This window comes from Larimichthys crocea, chromosome XXII (genome assembly GCF_000972845.2).
Source record: "Larimichthys crocea isolate SSNF chromosome XXII, L_crocea_2.0, whole genome shotgun sequence".
Classification (NCBI taxonomy): Eukaryota; Metazoa; Chordata; class Actinopteri; family Sciaenidae; genus Larimichthys; species Larimichthys crocea.
The window spans coordinates 8,834,916-8,856,806 of record NC_040032.1 but is presented as its reverse complement, the minus strand read 5'-3'; the positions used below and the strand labels follow the sequence as shown (position 1 = coordinate 8,856,806).

At 42.9% G+C, this 21,891-nt stretch overlaps 2 protein-coding genes across 2 annotated transcripts; one reads left to right on the top strand and one right to left on the bottom strand.

Moving 5' to 3' along the window:
* Positions 1-2,739: 2,739 nt before the first annotated feature.
* On the bottom strand, positions 2,740-8,353 carry rnf167 (ring finger protein 167). The gene is made up of 11 exons (XM_027273325.1): positions 8,259-8,353; positions 8,115-8,207; positions 6,146-6,261; positions 5,963-6,043; positions 5,740-5,877; positions 5,572-5,659; positions 5,396-5,486; positions 5,195-5,300; positions 4,961-5,054; positions 4,778-4,858; positions 2,740-4,690 (listed from the first exon to the last, which is right to left on the bottom strand). Exons 3-11 carry the CDS (start codon positions 6,236-6,238, stop codon positions 4,269-4,271), a joined length of 1,194 nt encoding a protein of 397 aa, XP_027129126.1. The 5' UTR covers positions 6,239-6,261; positions 8,115-8,207; positions 8,259-8,353; the 3' UTR covers positions 2,740-4,268.
* Positions 8,354-17,239: 8,886 nt separating this feature from the next.
* LOC104935700 (olfactory receptor 52N1) lies at positions 17,240-18,202 on the top strand. Its single transcript, XM_010751577.3, has one exon. The coding sequence runs from the start codon at positions 17,240-17,242 to the stop codon at positions 18,200-18,202; it is 963 nt and encodes a 320-aa protein (XP_010749879.2).
* The last annotated feature ends 3,689 nt before the right edge of the window (positions 18,203-21,891 follow it).

Sequence of the window (21,891 nt, the reverse complement as noted above, 5' to 3'; positions counted from 1 at the left end):
TCGTTTTAAATTTTTTTTTAAAAACCCCCAGGGGTCACGGACCCCTGCTGTATATGATTTACAATATTTGTATGATTCATTATAATCATTTTTTTTATATGTTTACACTGAGGGAACATTTTAAAGACTTATTATTATTATTATTATTATTGTTGTTGTTGTTGTTGTTGTTGTTGTTGTTGTTATTATTATTTATGGCTGCATTATTCTGTCAAACTGAAATATTGCAGATGTTCATTAAACTCATGAACTGAACCGTGCAACCTGACGTGGTTACACTCAGTTCACTAAGTTCTGTGAGTGTGAACAGTGTGTGGGAGTCATTACAGCTGCAGCAAATTAGATTAGATTAGATTAAACTTTATTGTCATTACACATGTATAAATACAAGGCAACGGAATGCAGTTTAGCATCTAATCAGAAGTGCAGATAGAAAAGTGCAATAGATACAGATAACTGCAGTGTTTACAGTAGTGCAAAGGTGTAAGGTGTGTATAGCTATGTGCAGAGTATGTACAGATAATTATGTGGGCAGATTATATACAAATAAGTTATGGGAGCATAATGTACAGGAGAAATATGACTGAGAGAACTGTATTTAAAGAGAGCCAACCCTAACCCTAACTACTTGCCTACTGCCAAGAAATGTATGTTATTATTTTGTTGGTATTTGGATGTTGTATTTATTTTTGTGTGAAGGAGGATGAAGTGTAGAAGACCTTGTATTGTTCATGAGGAGATGAAGAGATTCCCTTTAAAGCTGTTTCAGTGTAAATCTTTGTTCTAATCTGAGACTTCAGCAAAGTTTCCAGAGTTTCTCTCTTTAGTATATAAATCCACAGACGGCGTCTCTCTGCTGAGCTGCAGTGAAGTTATAGTAACAGATAAACACTGAAAAATAGATTCATGTGTCGATCACCTCTTACATTTGAAGCCCTGCAGGTCTCTGCACAGTAACATTCACATCTCCAGACTGACTTTAACAGCAGTGAGTGTAAAATAAAGTCACAGTGAAAGAGTTTAGTATCCAAGCAATAATTTATTAGATTGAACTCTTACACTCTCCATCCAATAAAGTGCTAAGTACATCCTTTCTTCACGCTTTTCTTCGTCCTTCCTCTGAACCTCAGCTGCTGCTTCATATAGTCCAGGATCGCTCGTGGCCACACTTGAGTCGCCTGCTCTCCGTCCTCCACTTGTTGTGGGAAGGTGCTGCTGTCGATGGATCCAAATGCAAAGTGTCGTCCTGGTCCACCATCGGGCTCCAAAGGACCGGGGATGAGGAGCCGTGGGTGAGGACCATCCAGAAACCCCTGAAAACATCATTATTAATGTTGGTAATAAAAACACTTTGGTGAGTTTGATGAGTAACTAACTCAAATGCTGTAAAATGAGACTCCTGGATGAAAGGTGGCATGCAAACACTGAATCTGGTGATTGAAGTAATGCAGATTATTCCAACTCTTCCAAACATGACAAACATGAATAAAGTCTAAATGTGCTCTGTACCTCGTCGTTGTCTTGAGGAGTTACTCTTGAATCCAGCAGCAGAAATAAAGACGCAGCCAAGAGCAGCAAGAAGGACGAGTACGGCTGCAGCGATCCGGACATCTTTTCAGATACTGATTAAAATCCAGAGAAAGTTTCAATATGAAGGTCTTAATACGCAGCACGCCAACTTCTCTCAGGCTTCTTTTTGCTTTATGGATTCATTCATGTGATTTCACGTCATAACCCATGTTCACATGCCACAATGCTTATTTCTGCGCTCACATGGAACAGACCTAAAGAAACAGACGTACAGACGTACCTGTGACTTTATTCAGATTTAATCCAGCTGAAATATGAATTATCTTTTCTTCTCAGCAGCAGGCGGCGTCATTAAAAACCTCGACGAGATGGAGAAAGTGAAAAGACACGGAGCTCGTTAGGGACGACTGAAAGGAAGTCTTAATGAATCAGAGTTACATCCAAAGAAAGGCGAATTCTTAAAGGGCTATCAATTACATGACAGAACTAATAATGTAAAGCTTTAGCAGCTGATTTCACAGAACAGACCAACTCTATTTAACGATGGTTGAACCATCACCATGAATCAGAATTATTCAGTATCAGACAGTGAGCTGTCATTGTGTAACTTAAAGAGGCTGAACTCAGCAGGGTGCCTCTGCTCGGAGGTAATTAGTTCTCATGCCAAAGAATCAAAGATCATAAATTAATTAGCAGAACGCGTTCTTTAACTGAAGCTTAGTCATTTTAATTATTATTAATGAAACCACCTGAAACTTCATGGAAGTTATCGCTCCTGTCAGAGCAGATCCAGCTGTGACAAACACGTGTGTCCTCCATCATGGCACCGAGTCAGTAAAACGCTCTGATGTCGTTTATTTTTAATATATTTCTGTTTATTAGTCTCTAATTAACAATAATATATGACAGACTTTAATGATCGTGTACACAGTGGATATGAAATTACTCATAAATCATCTACAGAAGAAAGTCATGATGCTGGTGTTGAAGAGTCTGACAGCTGTTGGGAGGAGCAGTGTGTAGCTGAAGGAGCTGATGCAGGAGGTGAGAGGAGGTGTTCATGATGGAGGTGTTCATGATGGAGGTGTTCATGATGGAGGTCAGCTGTGGAGTCTGGACCTGTGTCCACTCATTCTGTATGAATGTGTGTGGATGGATTATTGTTATAACAGAGTTCTGAATAAACAAAAAACAAAGCGTGACACCAGATTCCCATTTGAATATTATTTAATCTTCCACATGTCACATTAAATCCTCTTTTTTCAGACATCCTAAACCTGCTCTGTACACAGAAATTATACTTGACACTGTACATTTATTACTTCAATGTGATAAACTAGGAAAAATTAATCGTCTGGGGATTATATTTAGATTTTTTCCAGTCGTTTCAGTTAACAGTCTCTAAAATCGAGACATAGAGCCCAAAAAAAAGAAAGTACAGTACAAAATACACGTGAAGCAAAGTGTAAAAAGGAAAACAGACGTTCTAGTTCATGACACAGACTATTGCCTACGAGCCCCGTCAGACCTTTAAAGTGTGAACCAATCAGCAGTCACATATAAAGATGGAATGTATCGATTTTAGTCCAACATCAAACTGCAACACGTTTCTGCGCCGTGTCCGTCGCGTGTACGGGAACGCTCGGTCCTCTGTCTGAGAAGTTTCAAGGTTCTTTAAAAAGATAAAATTTTAAAAAAAGATTTCCATCACGAGGACGTTCCACACCGTGCCGGTGTTGGATGGGCGTGAACACAGTTTAACGTGAAGCAGTCAAACAGTTTGGCTGAAACATCTTTAAGTTTCTGTTGGTGCTGCTTGGTGTAGAAACGGACAGCACGGACCGCTCGGGTCTTTTTTACAAAGTACAGCCGCTGAGCAAAAAGGTGCAAATCAGACGTGTCAGCGCCGAGCGTGGAAACACGCCGTCTCTTTGTTCATTACCGTAAAAACTACATAAAGTGAAGCAGAGCTCAGGAAGCTTCTAACCGACAGGAGTGCGAGTCCGTCCCTTCGTCTAACTGTACATCAAGGCCAAAGTAAGGCAGCGCCGTCTCTCCTGAAGAGTAAAACCAAATAAAAAACACCTTCCACCATTCCACATGTTTTCAACCTGTGTGTGATTCTGTTATTCATAAAGTTTGTTCTGGACAAACTGCATGAAGCTGAAACTGACCGCACAGTGTCAGAGCAGCAGAGATGTAGAAGCTCTATCGTAGTGTCGCTTACTGTGGAATCTGAGCCGGACGCCACGTTTCAAAGAACATTTTATAAAGAGTGAGCGGAGAGCTGAGAAAATGTTTGAGTTAAAGGTGGAAGGAGATATAAAATAATCCAGATTAAGACAAACTGACCTTTCTTTAAAAGATCCACGACAGAGCTCATCGTGTTCTTCTCTCACACTCACACACACACACACACACACACACACATTATTCAGACATTTAGGTGGCCTGTTCTTGTGCAGCACTAGTGGTTAGGTCACGTGACATGGTCGAGTTATGAATTACAACATGCTTAAAAAAAAAAAAAAGGAGGTCTACGGACGAACACAGGACCGGACTGAGTGTGTGTGTGTGTGTGTGTGTGTTTACAGAAGTCCAATCCGAGTGCTGCGTGTGCTTTGACACCAACATGTAGAACCTCATGTGGTTACCAGGTAAAACGCTGTTAGGAGAAATGTGTCGCTAACCACCAGCTGTCAGAGAACAGTGTGAGACCCAGACTCGGAGCTCTGCCGTCAGATCTGCACGCTGTCCCTCCCGATGAGCTGAGCCGTGTCGTCGTCAGTGTGGTGCCCGTCCTCGGCCGCGTCATCGCTCTCTGAGTCCGTGTCCTCCTGGGGGGAGTGGTAGCCTTCGTAGCCCAGTATGGGTGAGTCACAGAGCGCGGGGGAGGCGAGGCACTGGGCGGTGGTGACGGTGGTGGCCGAGTAGATGCCCGGGCTCCCGGACGGGGACCCCGGGTTAGAGGGCCGGAGCAGAGGAGTGCGCTCCGAGTCCGCTTCACCCTCCGTCCCTTCTTCCTCCCCGCGTCCTCCGGCTTCATCATCGGACTCGGACTCCGAGTGTTCCGGGTTGTTCCGAGTGACGCGCTGTTTGCACACGGGACACGTCTTCTTGGTCTGCGTGAGCCACGGGTCGACACACTTACAGTGATAGGCTGAGGAGAAGAAGAAGAGTTCAGAGAAGACTGACAAAGAAAACCTGAATGAATGATTCATTCACGACAACAACAGGAAACTGTTACCATGTGAGCACGGTAAAACTCGCAGCTTGTCTCCCTCTTCATACTCATCCAGACAGATCGCACACACGTCATAGTCGTCACCTGGAGGAGAAACATGAAACGTTATCGACTAACGAGGAACGCTTCAGCACGAGAAGCAGCTCTTCTTAAACTCGTCATGACGGTCACTGTGAAACTTTTTACCTTTACGGAAACGGTGAGTCGGAATCCGCTTCAGCTGTTCTTTGGACAGGCGGTTTTTCCTCAGCCTCTTCCTGTACTGAACGCAGCGTATGATCTGAACATGAACAGACCAAAGGATCAGAATCAAACCCAGTGTGTGTGGACGGGACTTAAACTTCATACAGAGACGTGTCTAGCTCGCTCTATCCTGACCCGACGGTCACTATGACTCTGCTGCATCGTGCGCATACTCACGAAGACGATGCACATCACGAGGATGATCATGCAGACGACTCCGGTGAAGGGAATCAGGTAGTACGAGATGGGAAAGGCGAACTCTGGTTTGAGGATGACGTACGCTCTGCAGAGCCAGAAAAGACACGAAGCATCAGACACCGACACCGCCACCAGAACATGCAGCAGCGTTTCTCCGTCTGAAATGATTTCTGAACTCACCCTTGTTCTGGAATTATGAAGTTTCGGAGGATCTGGGAGGCGTAGAAGCTGGTGAAGACAGACGGGATCTCGATCTCCTCTGCGATCGTGTCTGTGTGACGACCAAACAAAACAAAAGTCATTAGTACATTTTAGATTTTGGAGTGAAACTGTGAATGTTACGGACGAGTAATCACCGTTGCTGTAGTTCATGTTGAGCAGCGTGTCTGAATACATGTTGTGAACGATGGCCGCGCTGAAGCCAGCCTGCTGCGCGTGGAGCACCTGAAAACCAGTTCATCACGTTAGACCGGCTCACCTCGCGGACGGGGACACGTGCTGGACGTCACTCAAACTTCACTGACCTTTATATCGAAGTTACAATCGTAGCGTCTGATGAGAGCGATGAACTTGGTCGTGTTGGCGTCGAAAGACGGCGGCAGCGGAGGAGGAGGGTCCACCGGTGAACAGGCGTTCAACGGGCGGGTCAGGACCAGAACTCCCTGCACACAGAGAAAACCAAGACGTGATTATAAAGCACGGCGACCTCTCCTGAACGCTCGCCGTTCTGCAATCGTCTGCTCTCACCATCAGTCCGTCCTTAGGAAGCGGGGCGCCAAACAAGGCGGGCAGGTCCTCGAACAGCATGGTGGTCATGTTGCTGTAATGCTGCCAACACACACACACACACACACACACACACAATAACTGACACCGTCGTCCAATCAGGAGGATCTGAGGAATCATGTGAGAAGCTTTAAGACGACTTACAGCGTAGATGTAGCCGTGTGACGGCGAGGGAAGCAGGACGCTGCAAAGAACCACGGCGAGGACGACGCACCGCACGCCGAGGTCGGCCATCATCACGCGCTTACAGATCCAATAAACTGTGAACAGGAAATGACATCATCACCATGAGGTCTGTGTTTAAACACAGGAAGTCTTCATGGCGTGTTTGACTCGTCGGCGTCAGGCTGAGGCGGATCCTGCAGCTTCCAGCCGAGCATTAACACTTAAAGCAGCAGACTGCTGGTGTGAATGTGCACATGAATATGCAAACAAAGAAGTGTGAACCGGCTCTGCAGGGATCATCAGCATGTGCATGGAGCAGAGGAGCCGAGCTCTGAGGGTTTAAATGTTCTCTCATTGTTCTGACTCTGACTGCAGCCTCCACAGGTGAGCTGAGGAATCCATCCAACAGACCACGCCGTTAAATCCTGATCACAGTTCAATCCTCGATGAAATCTTCAGGTTTTATCTTCTAGCAGCAAACGTCTGTTTCATTTTCTTCTAAACAAACTCTGACGATCCTCTGTCGTCCTCTTCAGTCAGTGAACGTTACTTCACACTCTGCAGACTTCTTTCCACAAAGCTGCTGAAGCTTTTTCTCTGAGTGTTTGTTCAGTAATGCAAACACAATCATAACAGGAGGAGCTGAGCACATGAAGCATGAACCTCAGAGCCGGGCGTGGAGCAGATCAACAGATTGTCTGAACTCTCTGTGGCTCCACGTGTTTATCTGATCACATTCCTCAGAGCTGGTCAACACCAACGAGCTGACGATCAGGTCGTTTATGCAACAATTAACGAGACGTTCACGTGGACAGTTTCTGCTTTAGTTCAGCCGTGTCCAAACCTTTTTTTAAAGAGGGTCTAAAAATCTAAAAATCTAAACATCAGTTCTTCTTTCTGACACATCATAAACTGATGAACACGTTAAACTGATACTGGGGGGCTCGGTCTTGTCTTGGGAACCAAAGGGTGGCCGGTTCAAGTCCAGCATGGACCCAAAATATGGAAGGTGGTGGACTGGTACCATTTACTGGACTGGCTGGAGAGGTTCCAGTTCACCTCCTTTAGCACTGAACCCTCCCGACTGTTTGCAGGGCGCTGCCCATTACCGCAGTGAGCCTTTGTACTGTGTGTGTGTGTGTGTGTGAGAGTGTGTGTCCATGTGTGTGTGTGTGTGTGTGTCTATGAGTGTGTGTGTGTGTGTGTGTGTGTGTGTGTGTCTATGAGTGTGTGTGTGTGTGTGTGTGTTAAACGTGCATGTAAATAACAAACTGAGTGAAAAAATAATTTCCCTGTTGATTAATAAAGTTTCTTCTTCTTCGTGTCAAACCTGCAGCTGCTTCATGTCAACAACAAACAAACAAACAAACAAACAAACAAACAAACAAACAGAGTCTGACATTAATAAACATTATAAACATGAAGCAGCTGACCTGTGACCGGGCCCCGGGCCGTACTTTGGACCCCCTGCTTTAGTTAGTGAGTTAATGATAGAGCCGTGCACGCGCAGACACAGTGCACGCGCAGACACAGTGCACGCGCACAGTTTGTTGTTGTTGAAGCTGCTCAACACGGCGCTAACATGCTAACGCTGCTAGCTCTCCACCTGAAGACAAACGTTACCAAGAGAACGTTCCCACAACATTCCCACAACGTTCCCACAACGTTCCTACAACGCAGTTCCGCCTCTGATAATAATCTGAGTTACTGACTCAGAGAAAAATAAATAAATAAATAAATCGTGATGTCTGCAGTTAGCATGCTAACATTAGCGCCGTGTTTACTGTTGTTTTTAATTAAATAAACTAATCAAACACTCTTTAAAGTATCTCGTTACTTTTCTCCACAGTTCGTTACTCTGCCACGGTTCGTTACTCTGTCACGGTTCGTTACTCGAGCTGACAAACACGGAGGATTAACGTTAGCTCGCTGCTAACGGCTAACGTACCTCACTGACGCTGGAGACTGTCCGAGCTCATCGTCTCACACACGAACCTGAAGACACGGAGACACTCTGTCCTCAGCTGGAGACACGGGGACACTCTGTCCTCAGCTGGAGACACGGGGACACTCTGTCCTCAGCCGGAGACACTCTGTCCTCTGTCCTCGGTGTCCTGTTGTTGTGTTAGCTCGCTGCTAGCTTTGTTTGCTCCTTCTTCCTGTTGTGATTCGCAGCTGCGCAGTGACGCGCAGTGACGCGCAGCGCCGCCAGCGGCCACGAGCACGAACTGCAGCTGGTAAACAGGAGCGATGGGAAGTTCGAGTCTTTTTACTGAACCGGATCACTTAACCCCGAAAATAGACTAGACTAGAAATGTAGTTACAGCACGCGAGGAAAGTGTAGCATGCACTTCAGAATTAGAAAAAGTAGAAAAAGAAAAAAAACCCACAATAAACAGACTGAAATATCTATAACCTACAATAAACTTGAAAAACAATCAACCTTCAAACGGACTGAGGATAAAAGTGGCATGATATATAAAAAGAGTTTTGTAATGTAAAGTGACCATAGTGTGAGAAATACTGCAAAGAAAGTGACCCTGATATAAATAATAATATTATTGCAAGAGTAGTGACCATAATATAAATAATATTACAAAAGTACATGACCATGATATAAATAATAACTGCAAGGTATGAATGAAATAAAATATAAAACAATTGCAATGAGACATGAGACATGAAATCCACCGGGCACGTCTCCGTTTCCGCGTTTCAGACGCGTTTATCCCGCCAAGCTTCGTTTAAAGATTTGGTCATTTTCTTGGTGCATGTGTTTCTAAATGTGCTTCTACAGACCCTTTCCAAACAATTAGAATATCATAGAAAAGTTTACTTATTTCCATAATTGCATTAAAAATTTTAATTGGTTTGATGTGATCCTAATTTCTTTCTCCTTTTTTTTCTGCAGAAACTGAGAAGTAAATTTAATTTTTTGAATTTCTGTTTTCGTGGGTTTTATGAGCTGACGGCCCAAATTATGTAAAAATAAACAAATAAATACTTGATATCGTTTGAATTGTTGGCCCTGAATCTATGTAATCTATCTAATCTATGAAAGTTTAACCTTTTTAATGGAATTATGGAAATAAGTAAATATGCTACGTACTTCATTTGTTTCTCTTTTGTCTGTTTCTACAACAAGCAGTTTGTATGGGGTATTTTATTTTGAAAATCGTCACACAGGCCTGTGGCTGAGCAACTGTCAAGTGACAAATGAACGAGAGACTCAAACTTGAGGACACATCGTCGAGTCGTGAACTAATCATCTGTTTCCTGTCCTGACTGAGCTTCTGCAGCTGCCATGTGGCGAGGATACGCATCACTCCCGAGTCATATAAAAGATTAGTTCAAATTGAACGATACGTTCACGACCGACACACCACTAGTAAACAACGCCCTGCAGGCTTCACCTTTCTTTACATGCACAGTGCACGCTCATGAACCCACAAGTGATTTCAATGACTCTAATGCACACAGATGATTTTTAAATAGTCTGTAATAGGATCAATGATAGTAAAAATGACAACAATAATAATAAGAGAGACTCAAAAGTCTGCAGCCATCAGGACACAACCTCCTCAACACTGCCCTCAAGTGGACAAAAAACTGAAAATACACACAGTGATCACAATATATTGGATGTAGTATTGGCAGTAAAACTTGATTATGAAACCAAACTGCAGGAGTGACAAGAAAAATAACGATGGCAGCGTCACATCGCTGTCACTAAATGATGTAAGGATTATGTAACATAATGAAGCATGAAGCTACGGTGGCCCTGAAGTGCAAAACACAACAGCAAATTCAAAAACACAATAGCAAATCAAATAACATGTAGTCGGGCACTAGATTTTAAAGTGTAGATAGCTTTACCGCAGTACTGTATCATATTGAAGTTATTGATTAATATTCCTAATTCCGAGCTTGTAGCTTGTTGTCTGTCTTACTACAGTTGAAAATATGCGTGTTTTGAGTTTTAACAATGTTTCACTTAAGAGTTATTGATCCCGGAAGTGCCAGTACCTTTCCAACTTTACCGAAGTGCAGTGACCAGTGAGGCACCTTTCCTTATAATGTGTCTAATTTTATTTATTTTTATCCAGTGAATGCAATGCGGTTCAATGGACCACCAGTCCATTCAGCGATGATTCATGTCGCCCGAGGGTACCTACCTTTTCTGTTTTGTTATGTTATTTAATTTGCTGTTGTGTTATTTGATTTGCCGTTGTGTTATTTGATTTGCTATTGTGTTTTTGAATTTGCTGTTGTGTTTTGCACTTCAGGGCCACCGTATGAAGCAGGTTATGCTGCACACTTACCCAGCCATTTAAAACAAGGACTGAAGGAGCTGTCCACAGTGTATCTGGACTTCATACTGCTGTTTTATCATGTGTGAATCCATCACCTCATGTCTGCAGATGGTTTGGTAACATTCTGTCTACAGCAGTTACTGAAGGAACTGAGTGTGACACAAATACGATGCAAAGAAGAGAAATATTATGAGAATAAATGAGAAATATGAAATTTTCTAATCTGTTACTGTGTGCAGTGAAAATATCTTGGCCTTAATAATAAAAGATGATTTATCAGACTCTGACGGACAGTGCTGTGAGTCTGGCATCAGACACACAAACATGTTGGAGAGTCTGAATGTGGCCGATGACGACGGAAAGAGCTTAAGACAAATGTTTGTAACGTCGGTGTGTCGACCTGTTCTGCATTAATATGAAATCTGATATACAGATAGAGATACAATCCAGAGCTGAGCTGAGTGATATCTACTGTATTTGATCTCTTTTGTCTCGTGTGCTCTGGACCTTCCATCCTTTGAATGTCCTGAATAAAGTTTGAATAAATAAACCCTGACATGACATGACGTGTGTCCATGTCTTCACTGATGACAGAATAAACATGATGCATCTACAGATCTACTGCGGACAAACAAAATGAATTGATGATTTTTGATACAATATATCTCTCAATATTAGTGATGCACAATAAATGAAATATAAAATAAAATAAATAGATTTCAAAGTGAAATTCACTCAGTCATCCATTTTCCATAACCGTCCGTCATCAGGGCTGCAGCCGAGAGGCTCAGTCAGATTTAATTGTTAAATATTTTTGGGTTAATAATGTTAAATTCTGTGAATCCAGAGGTCCAAACACTGGTTCTTTGTAGTGTAATGTCAGCTCTGGCTCTCCACATATTTCTCCTTTAAGCACCTGAAATTCTTTCTCCCATAAAAACCAAATCAGACTAAAGAACGAATGGAAAGTTCAATTTACAAAAAACAAACAGAGACAGGAAGTTGAACGTAATGTGTTTTTACTGCATTTCAAACATTTCATCTCTAGAATCATCAAAACAAATTACAACGAGTTAATTTAACAGTCCAAAGTTCAAAAACAAATTACAACGAGTTAATTTAACAGTCCAAAGTTCATCGTGTTGCATCAGGTTAAAGGTCTAAATATGATAATATCTTCAACAAGTCTGAACCAGACGTTCACTCAGCTCTCATAGGAAATGAGACACGCAGCACCTGCAAACAAACAGAAAGTTTTATGTTTAATTCATGAATAATTTTACACATTATCTCCACATGCTGCGTTTTCAAACTCACAGGAAGCCTTTTCCACAGCCCAGAGGTCCAAAGAAGAGTTCTGTTGGGAGGCAAACCTTTCTACACACTCCACTCAGGCTGGGGCAGGACCAGGGGAAGGATGCAGCCTCATTCTCCACGACTGTGAAGACGTCACATCTCTGTTTAATGTCAAGTCTGTTATTTAGAGGAAACATGCAGATATGAAGACTTACCGTTGAACAGCAGGACGACCAAGAGTGCCAGAACAACCACACGGTAACAAGCCATCGTTTCGTCTCGATGCCGTCGCTCCAAAATGAGAATCAGGCCCGGCTGTGTTTGTATTTTGGTCCGAGGGGAGGAGTGAAGATAATATGAAGCAGCAAACTGCTCCCTGGGTTTTATATGATGGAATTACAGGCATCCTAAAGAGAACATGCTCCTCTTAATCACATTTAGGAAACCTACATCGTTGTGCCCAGCTCGTGACTTAAGTGTTGTCATGAGACGAGAAGCTGCTTGTTGTTTTTCACTTGATTTAAAACACATGCACATCCTTAACTGTCAGCACACACACACACACACACACACACACACACACACACACACACACACACACACACATAGAAAAGACTCATAAACGATCACAGATCTTCTATTTTATAAAGATCACAGTCAGCAGATGAACTTCACCCAGAAAGAATAAATCAACACCACGTTATCAAATTACTGAAGGTTCAAAATGACTCATCTGATAATCAGTCTGAGCTTCAACGGGTGAAAAATCTGACCTAGTGTGACTGTCACATGGCTGTCGTTTTCTCATTGAAGAAGAAGAAGAAGAAGAAGAAGAAGAAGAAGAAGAAGAAGAAGCCCGTCAGAGGACGACGTGGAGACTGACTCAAAGTGTTTTCATTGAGACGCTGATGGATGTTTGTCCTCATCACTGTGCACACACATTCAGCCCAGATTAAACACAGAGGTGTGAGAGGATGGCAGGCCCAGCCCAGCCCAGCCCAGCCCAGCCCAGCCCAGCCCAGCTCAGGTTCAGGTTCAGGTTCAGGTTCAGGTTCGGACACACAGCCTCCTGGAGCCACCAGTGTTGGAGTAAATGTGATTATGAATGATGTTTGTGCAGGAGGACCTGGTCAAACTGTAGCATGCTCTAACCTGAGTTTTGAGGGTGAACTACACCTGCCTGAAGGTCCAGGTGCTGCTCCGCTCTCCATTTGGTAATCATTGGTCCTGGTAACATCACAAGGCCGACTCGGCTCTTTAAAAGACAGCCGGCCCACATCCGTGATGACGAGGTTTGGACCTGCTCTACATGGGATAACTTAAATGTTTAAACTGAATTTAAATCAGATTGTTATTTTTTAAATCTCATGTCCTCCCACTGAGGCAGCAACATGTTCCATGCTGATCTGGCTCAGAGGTCACGACCCCTCAGACAGTTTCATCATGGTTCTCTGAGGGGGAATCATCCCTGTTTGTTCCTCGATCCTCCAGGTGCCGTCCAAAGAGGTCTCACCTGAGGCCGGGCTAATTGCTTTCTGGAGGAATTGGACACGAGTGGACTAATGGCCTCTAATGAGTGTGTTCAGCGTGCTAACGAGTTGCATCATCGATGAAAACACCTTTGCTCTAACGAACGGATGTAATCAGCTCCTGTTGGTTAAACTAACACTGCGTGTTGATGAACTGAAGTCACACAGGAAAGTTTCAAATCCAGAAGAAATTGAAACTTTTTGAACAAATTAGGATGAAGCTGAGACACGAGTCAGTAACAGCATCACGTCTCGTCTCAGTCCACTTTATTTATAGAGCACGATTTTTAGCAAACACAAAGTGCTGCACAACGAGAGAAACACAATAAATAACACAAAGTAGACAATGGAAAGATAAAAAACAATAAAATAAATAAAAGGCACTGCCCGCACAAGATAAAAAAATAAAAATATGCACGTATACACATAAAATCAACACTCCACATGGTGTCAAAGCCAAAGAGGAGAGTTTTTTTATTGATGTTTATACAAACAGACATAGTGTACATAGATACAGAAACTTAATAATACAAATATAAACATCACCCCCCCTCGCGCCAACAGAGCCCCATCCCTGCAACAATGTCACTGTACCATGTGACAATTAAATACTGATTGAGCTTGTAAGCTTGTACATATCAAAAGTACATATACGAAAATGTATTTAAAAAAATTAAAATAAAAAGAAATAAATACATAAATTAAAGTTAAAAATTTTATATGTAATCAGGAGCAGTCCCGATCACATGAATCAGAAGCAGCCTTATGGGTCGCAGATTATACACAATACAGGACACCAGTCATTATAAAACACCAATATAGCGACATCCAGTTTCTCTATATAACTTAAGAAAGAATGTTTTATACGTCCTCTTGTGAGTAACAAAATCTTCTCTAATACCAAGAGGTGTGAGTCATGATCCCCATTTTATAAGAGAGAAGAGGTTTTAAAATGAGTCAGGAGCCTGTCTCTCCCTTTTCTCTTCTTAGCTTCTCCCCGTCAGCGCCTCTTCACTCTCTTCTCCTTGCCATCATGTCCATAGAAGCTGCTGAGCCTGGTTACCTCCTCTTCTTCTTCCTGGTGTCCATAACGCCTGTTGGACAAACACTCAGTTCGTCAGCTTGGTGAGCTCAGAGCGACGAACTGAGCTAACACAGCTAACAGAGAGCTAACATGAGCTAACAGCAGCTAACATGACTGAGCTAACAGACTGAGCAACAGCAGCTAACGAGAGCTACATGGCTAACAGCAGCTACAGACTGAGCTAACAGACTAACAGATGAGCTAAGAGAGTTAACAAACTGAGCTAACATGAGCTACGCAGCTAACAGACTGAGCTACATGAGCTAACAGCAGCTAACAGACTGCTACATGAGCTAACAGCAGCTAACAAACTGAGCTAACAGCAGCTAACAGACGAGCTAAACGAGCTAACAGCAGCTAACAAACTGAGCTAACATGAGCTAACAGCAGCTAACAGACTGAGCTAACATGAGCTAACAGCAGCTAACAGACTGAGCTAACAGCAGCTAACAGACTGAGCTAAGATGAGTTAACAAACTGAGCTAACATGAGCTAACAGCAGCTAACAAACTGAGCTAACATGAGCTAACAGCAGCTAACAAACTGAGCTAACATGAGTAACAGCAGCTAAACAGACTGAGCTAACAGCAGCTAACAGACTAGCTAAGAGGTAACTGAGCTAACATGAGCTAACAGCGCTAACAAACTGAGCTAAACATGAGCTAAAAGCAAGCTAAACGACTGAGCTAACAGACTGAGCTAACAGCAGACTAACAGGACTGAGCTAACATGAGCTAAACAGCAGCTACAGCTGTCAGCAGTTTACTTCACTGTCCATCATAAACTCTGTAAATCCCAGGGCCCGGATCATCACGTCATTCATAACAAACACATTTATGATGTTCATCATTAAAACTATCAGACTGAGCTAACAGACTGAGCTAACAGCAGTAACAGACTGAGCTAACATGCAGCTAACAGCAGCCTAACAGACTGAGCTAACAGCAGCTAACAGACTGAACTAGATGAGTTAACACAACTGGCTCACATGAGCTAACAGCAAGTCAACAGACTGAGCTAAACATGACTAACCGCAGCTAACCAGACTGAGCTACACATGAGCTAACCAGCACTAGCAAACTGAGCTAACAGCAGTACAGACTGGCAAACACGAGCTAACAGCAGCTAACAAAACTGAGCTAACATGAGCTAACAGCAGCTACAGACTGAGTACATGAGCTAACATGAGCTAAGATGAGTTAACAAACTGAGCTAACATGAGCTAACAGCAGCTAAAAAACTGAGCTAACATGAGCTAACAGCAGCTAACAGACTGAGCTAACATGAGCTAACAGCAGCTAACAGACTGAGCTAACATGAGCTAACAGCAGCTAACAGACTGAGCTAACAGCAGCTAACAGACTGAGCTAACATGAGCTAACAGCAGCTAACAGACTGAGCTAACATGAGCTAACAGCAGCTACAGCTGTCAGCAGTTTACTTCACTGTCCATCATAAACTCTGTAAATCACAGGCCCCGGATCATCACGTCATCATTACAAACTTACTTATGATGTCATCGTTAAAAACATTTGTTATTACTTTATTAATATTTTTACTTTGTTACTCATTTACAAACAGCTCAGCTCAGGTCATGGCTGATAAAATACAAATCAAACATAAATATAAAATCCTTTAAGACACTTTAAGACAGATCTTTGTTTTTCCTTTAATAATAATGAATATTAATAAACATCTCATGAGGCCTTATCACCTGTAAACTAGCACTTATTACGAGCACATGAAACATGAACATGAAGTGTTTGTGTGTCCGTAGATAAAATGTAAAGTCACCGACCGTGTCGTCGTTTCATTTTGTTCCATGTGTAAATAAACTGGCTGTTACAGTTATAGAGAGGTATGCATGCTGCAGGTAAAGTGTTAAACCTGGCAGGTCTTCAGCTTCATCATGAACCGACGGGGAACATGTGAGGGCCTGTATGTTTCATATGTCATGTATTATTTTCAGTAGTGGTGAACTAAATGTTAGCTCAGTTCATTGACTGAATAAGGATGTATTAATGCTGGATTATTCTTTATGAAGAATTGGAAAACATGTGTTTTCTTTGGAAACAAGAGGATCATGCTGTAACTCGCCTGTTATGAGGATTTTTTAAGAAGAACCTTGACTGGATTCAGAGTATCAAAGTTTAAGATGAATTTAATATTCTTGTACAAGAAGGAGCGTTTAACAGTGCAGCACACAATTAGTAATGAGCTTTATGTTTCTTGTCCAAAATGACACTTCCCTTAACCTGTCTCTCTTGTCCTTGAACATTTTTGAATTACCTTTCCCTGGCAGATAAGGGAAGTACACGAGATATGTAAAGACAAAAATACACACACACACACACACACACTCCCTAATAAGGTTAAAACATCTGCAGCCCAGTACAATCCTAATTTTTATAACATCGCCTGCATGTATTCTGATATTATGGATGTTGTACTGCAGAATGAGCTTTGAATATGGAAAAACAAAATACAGAAAAAGGAGAAAAGAGAAAAGAAAAGAGAAACTTTGCAAACTGATAAATTCTACTGAGCGAACACACACACACACACACACTCAGAAGAGTTGATGTCACCATTGAAAATATGACACGTGTGACACATTCAGGGATTTGTTTGGTCTCGTCCTCACTAACAATCAGGAGCATCGCTTGTTTAGGAGGGAGGAGAAAAAACAGAAGCTGATGTTAAAAAGGCCAGAGAGGCTGAGGAGGAGGAGGAGGAGGAGGGGGAGCACAGGTAACTGTGGACAGGTGTGTGTGTGTGACAGTTTGACGATCACTTCATGTGTGTGGTTTATTGAGACAGTCTCATATAATCTGTCTTCCAGCACTGACACATGGACAACACGACCACGCTGACGTTCACCATGACGGCCTACGCCGCCTTGGAGCAGCACAAACAGGCGGTGTTCACCGTGTTCCTGCTGCTGTATCTCAGCAGCATCACGCTGAACTCTCTGCTCATCAGCATCATACACCAGAACAAAGAGCTGCACCAGCCCATGAACGTGTTCACCTGTGTGTTATCCATCAACGAGATCTACGGCAGCACGGCGCTGTTCCCGGCCACCATGGCCATCCTGCTGTCTGACACCTATGAGGTCCCCGTGCAGTGGTGCATGGCTCAGGTGTACTTCCTCCACACGTTTGCCTGTGCTGAGTTTTGTATTTTAGCTGTGATGGGATATGACAGATATGTTGCCATATGTTACCCGCTGCATTACCACAGCATCATGTCCAGCTCAAAGATACAGAAGCTCATTGCGTTAGCCGCTCTGTACCCGATCATTCTGTTTGGAGGTTATTACTCGCTGACCTTGCAGCTGAGCATGTGTGGCAGAGTCATCCCGAAGCTTTACTGTGTGAACATGGAGCTGGTGAAGAACGCCTGCTCCGTCGCGTCCTACATCAGCATCGCGGGACTCTTTCTTGTTCTGATCTTTATCGGGCCTCAGCTGCTCATGATCGTCTTCTCTTATGCACAAATCTCCAGAGTTTGTTCCAAGTTATCGAGAGAGTCCAAGCGTAACACTCTGAAAACATGTTTCCCACATTTATTATCTCTGCTCAACTACACCATCGGCTCCTTGTTTGAAATCTTCCAAAGTCGCTTCGACATGAGTCACGTGGCTGCAGAGGCTCGGATCTTCTTGTCTTTATACTTTATCATTATGCCGTCGCTCACTAACCCCGTCGTGTACGGGCTCGGCACTCATCTAATCAGAGTTCATGTCCTGAAACTGTTCATCAAACACAGGATCCTGCCCACGAAGTCAGCGAGGGCAGTGATCGCAGCGTAACCAACGCTCTCTTTCTGATCACAGAGGAATGTATTTAAACTGTGAATGTGCTGAAACATAATCTCTGTTCATAGAAATGCTCTTTAAAGTGAAGTGCTGACTCCTCTGGCTCTCCTGTTTCTTTCCCTGCCTTTGAGTCTTCAGATTTCTAGAGTCTATTTTATATGTGATTACATTTTTATGACAGACGTGAAAAATATCTGATCCTTTCTGTGCAGGGACACTCTGTGACCTGACTTAGTTCTGTGTGTTTGCAGATATCTGAATGTTCTGTTTGTTCAGTTACAGACATGCTGTGTCTCTCTGTGGAACATCTCGGCACTTTTCACTTCCATACAGTTCAACATTATAATATTTTTAGAGACGGAGAGTTGAAAATGAAAATGATGCGACAGACCTCACAGAGAAATCCATCATCATGATTTCATTCAAAACATCTCCTTGTAATTTGTTGTTTGTTTTCTGATCATTAAAGCCGACACATGAAGAAATGCATGAGTGTGTGTGTGTGTTTCATAATCACTCTGAACATGATTTATAATCACTGATTGAGCTCTGTGTCATGGTGTCATATCAATATTTAAACTCAGGAACTTTTACAGCTTGTTGCATTATCTAAAATGAAATGAAAACAGCTGACAGGAAGTTTAACAGTCTGACTTTAACAAAGTGAAGGGGAAGCTTCTGCACTGAAGCTGAACATTGATGACTTTATAGAAAAATGAATGAAGCAACAAGGAAGCGTGCAAACCCCAAACGTGAAAGTCAACACATGCAGCACGTGCACGATCAAATAAACGATGAAAGAGTTCGATCATTTATGAAATCCAGTTCTTACTCAGATTCATATATGACATGTGGATAAAGGTAAAGACTGCTGTCAAAACACTTAAAGGAACAAACAATATTTGATATAAAGATGATGAAATGATATTATGAAAGATACAGAATTAGAATTGGTGCTTCTGGACTTGAAGCATGAGGAATGGGTGAAGTCGACAGTGAGAGAGCTGCAGGTGAAAAAGGCCTCAGCAGATGAACAGCAGCTCTCTGTGACGTCTGCACGTGTTAATAAAAGATAAAGTTCAGTCCTGCAGATTTCACAGTTCACTGCAAATGACAGTTTATACTAAACCTGTCAGACAAGCCAACACAGCAGGGAGGGGAGGGTAATAATTCAGATATCGTAAAATAAACTGCAAATATTTAAACAAGCTGCTCAGCTCAGCTCAGCATCTCTTGGACGTGGCCTGATCAGGGTTTATCTTGTGCTGCCATGTTAGTTCATTTCTCTCTGAGGTGTCTCAGGTTCGATCATCTCGTCATTTTTATTGACTTCAGTTTGGGACACGTGTAAGACAGGACAAAGGTCAAAATGAGCCCAGCTGCTCGCCGTAGATGAGAAACTGAAGAATGAGTTGAAAACAGAAGAAGAAGTTTGTTATCAGACATGTTTGTGTTGGGACGACCTCCCCATGGTCTGTAACAGACGAGGAGCTGATGAACGTGAACGCTGAAATAAAACAAGTTCATTCTGACTCTGTGAATAAATTCAGTTTGAAACAACAGAAAGTCGTTTTGAATCTTCATCACTGTTTAATGAGGAAGACCACGCAGCAGTTAAACGGATAAACACACTCATTAGCGGTCAGTGCTGAACGTCCCTTTGGAAGCAGCAATTACAAGTGTTGCATAATGAGAGAGATCTGGAAACAACACACAACAAACCTGAAGAACATGTGACCAAACACTGTCATCGATATTTATTTTATTCTGCTTCATGTCTGACCGATGAGCTGCAGGAGAAACATTTCAAATTAGAATAATAAAGTGTAAAAACCTGAGTGTGACCCGTGGTGCCATCATGGGATCATCATGTTCTATATCACCTTCAGTTTGAGCTCTTTATGTTTCAGGACACCGAGTTTCAGCTGCCACCTAACTGGGAGCACGAGCTGCCTGATTTACTGAACATGTACTGACAGATCCAGAACATGTACTGACAGATCCAGAACATGTACTGACAGATCCAGAACATGTACTGAAGATCCAAACATTACTGACAGATCCAGAACATGTTACATAAACGCTGCCTGGAGGACGACATCCAGAGACGAGTGATACTAGAAAACTGGTATGGATCTGATGCCAAAGAAACACAGGGTCGGTATGGTGGTACGCTTTACCCCCTCCTCACGTCTCTCCTGCAGGACTGAACTCACAGATCACTGCCCCCCTAAAGGACTGAGACCTGCACAGCTCTCTGGTATCACTGTGCAATAAACCTTAAAGTGCAAGAACATTCAGAGACTTTTGTAATAATCAGATTTGTCTTTCTTACAAAAACAGAACAAAGGTCCTGAATCCATGGAGAGCATGACGCAGCAGAACAGAACCCAAACATTCACTGCTGTGATCCAGACACACAGAAAAACAGTCTGCTTCTTCTCAGATCCAGAGCTGCTCGTCTTGGCTGGATTAGCTGTTTTAGTCTCGAAGGCGGTGACGTAACAAACGGATTTGAGGCCTAAAGCTCGTTACTTTGTATCCGGTGAACCTGACCTCACTGCAGTCTGCATCGTGTTCGATATCTGTGTATCCACTCACACTGCAGAGTCGTGTAATCTTAATTAGCACATCGTTCAGACGGAGAGCCTGAGGCTGCTTAAACATGATATTTCATATTATTATCCCTAAAAATAATCACCTCAGATGTGATCATGAAAGAAAACAGTGAGCCACGTCTCGTCTGTGTGCCCATGCCGTACTTTATTCAATAAAAAAGTCATGTAGCTACAATGTGGCACACGTGTGCGACGTGAGTCAGACTCCACTGGCATGGTAACGTGTGTTTAGTCATACAAAGCATGCTTGTACATTAAACACTTAATAATAAATACAAGTTATTCCTCTTTTTCTGAACACTTCAAAAACTGAAACTTTTCGCGGCAAATTTAAAATAAGTCTTAAAAACCAGCGTGGTTGGCGGGCGGGGTGGGCGGGGCCAGGTGGGGCGGGCGGGGCCAGAGAGCGACCAAACACACTCAGAAATACAAAACCGTTTTACAAACATCAGGTTGGACGGCATGCATACAAAAATAGACAACTATTCTCATCGTTCCTCTGTAATTTACAGTTCTAGTTCATTATTGCCAAGCGTTAGGTTTCTGAGGAGGAGCTCTGTTTCTTCTGTTTCTCTCTTGGAAAAGTACAATGTACATTCACAATCACTGAGGCACAGCACTTGATTTACAGTTTGTACGTACCCCAAACTCGTGTAGTCACTGCTGCTGTAGTAATGTAATATTAAATATATATATTTATGTGTATATAATATGTTTAACACCCTGTACACTCAGAGAAAAACACCCTTTAATCACACACACATGCATGAGGAAACGTTGGAGCAGCGGCACACAACTCCAGCATAACGTTCAAGAAACGATTCAACAGAAGCGAGAAGGAGGGAAGTGGCCATGCATGTGAAGCTCCACGAGTCACAAATGCTGAACCTCCAGAGACGCTCTGAGGTCTTTGACTCCTGCACGGCGAGCCAGCTGGAAGGAGCGAGAGGAGGAAGAGCAGGAGATGACGTGAGGAGCCCGGGCAGGTTTGAAGTCCAGCAGAAGGATGGAGTGAGGCACAGACAGAGGCGATACGATCCAGGTTCAGTCCACACACTACCCTCA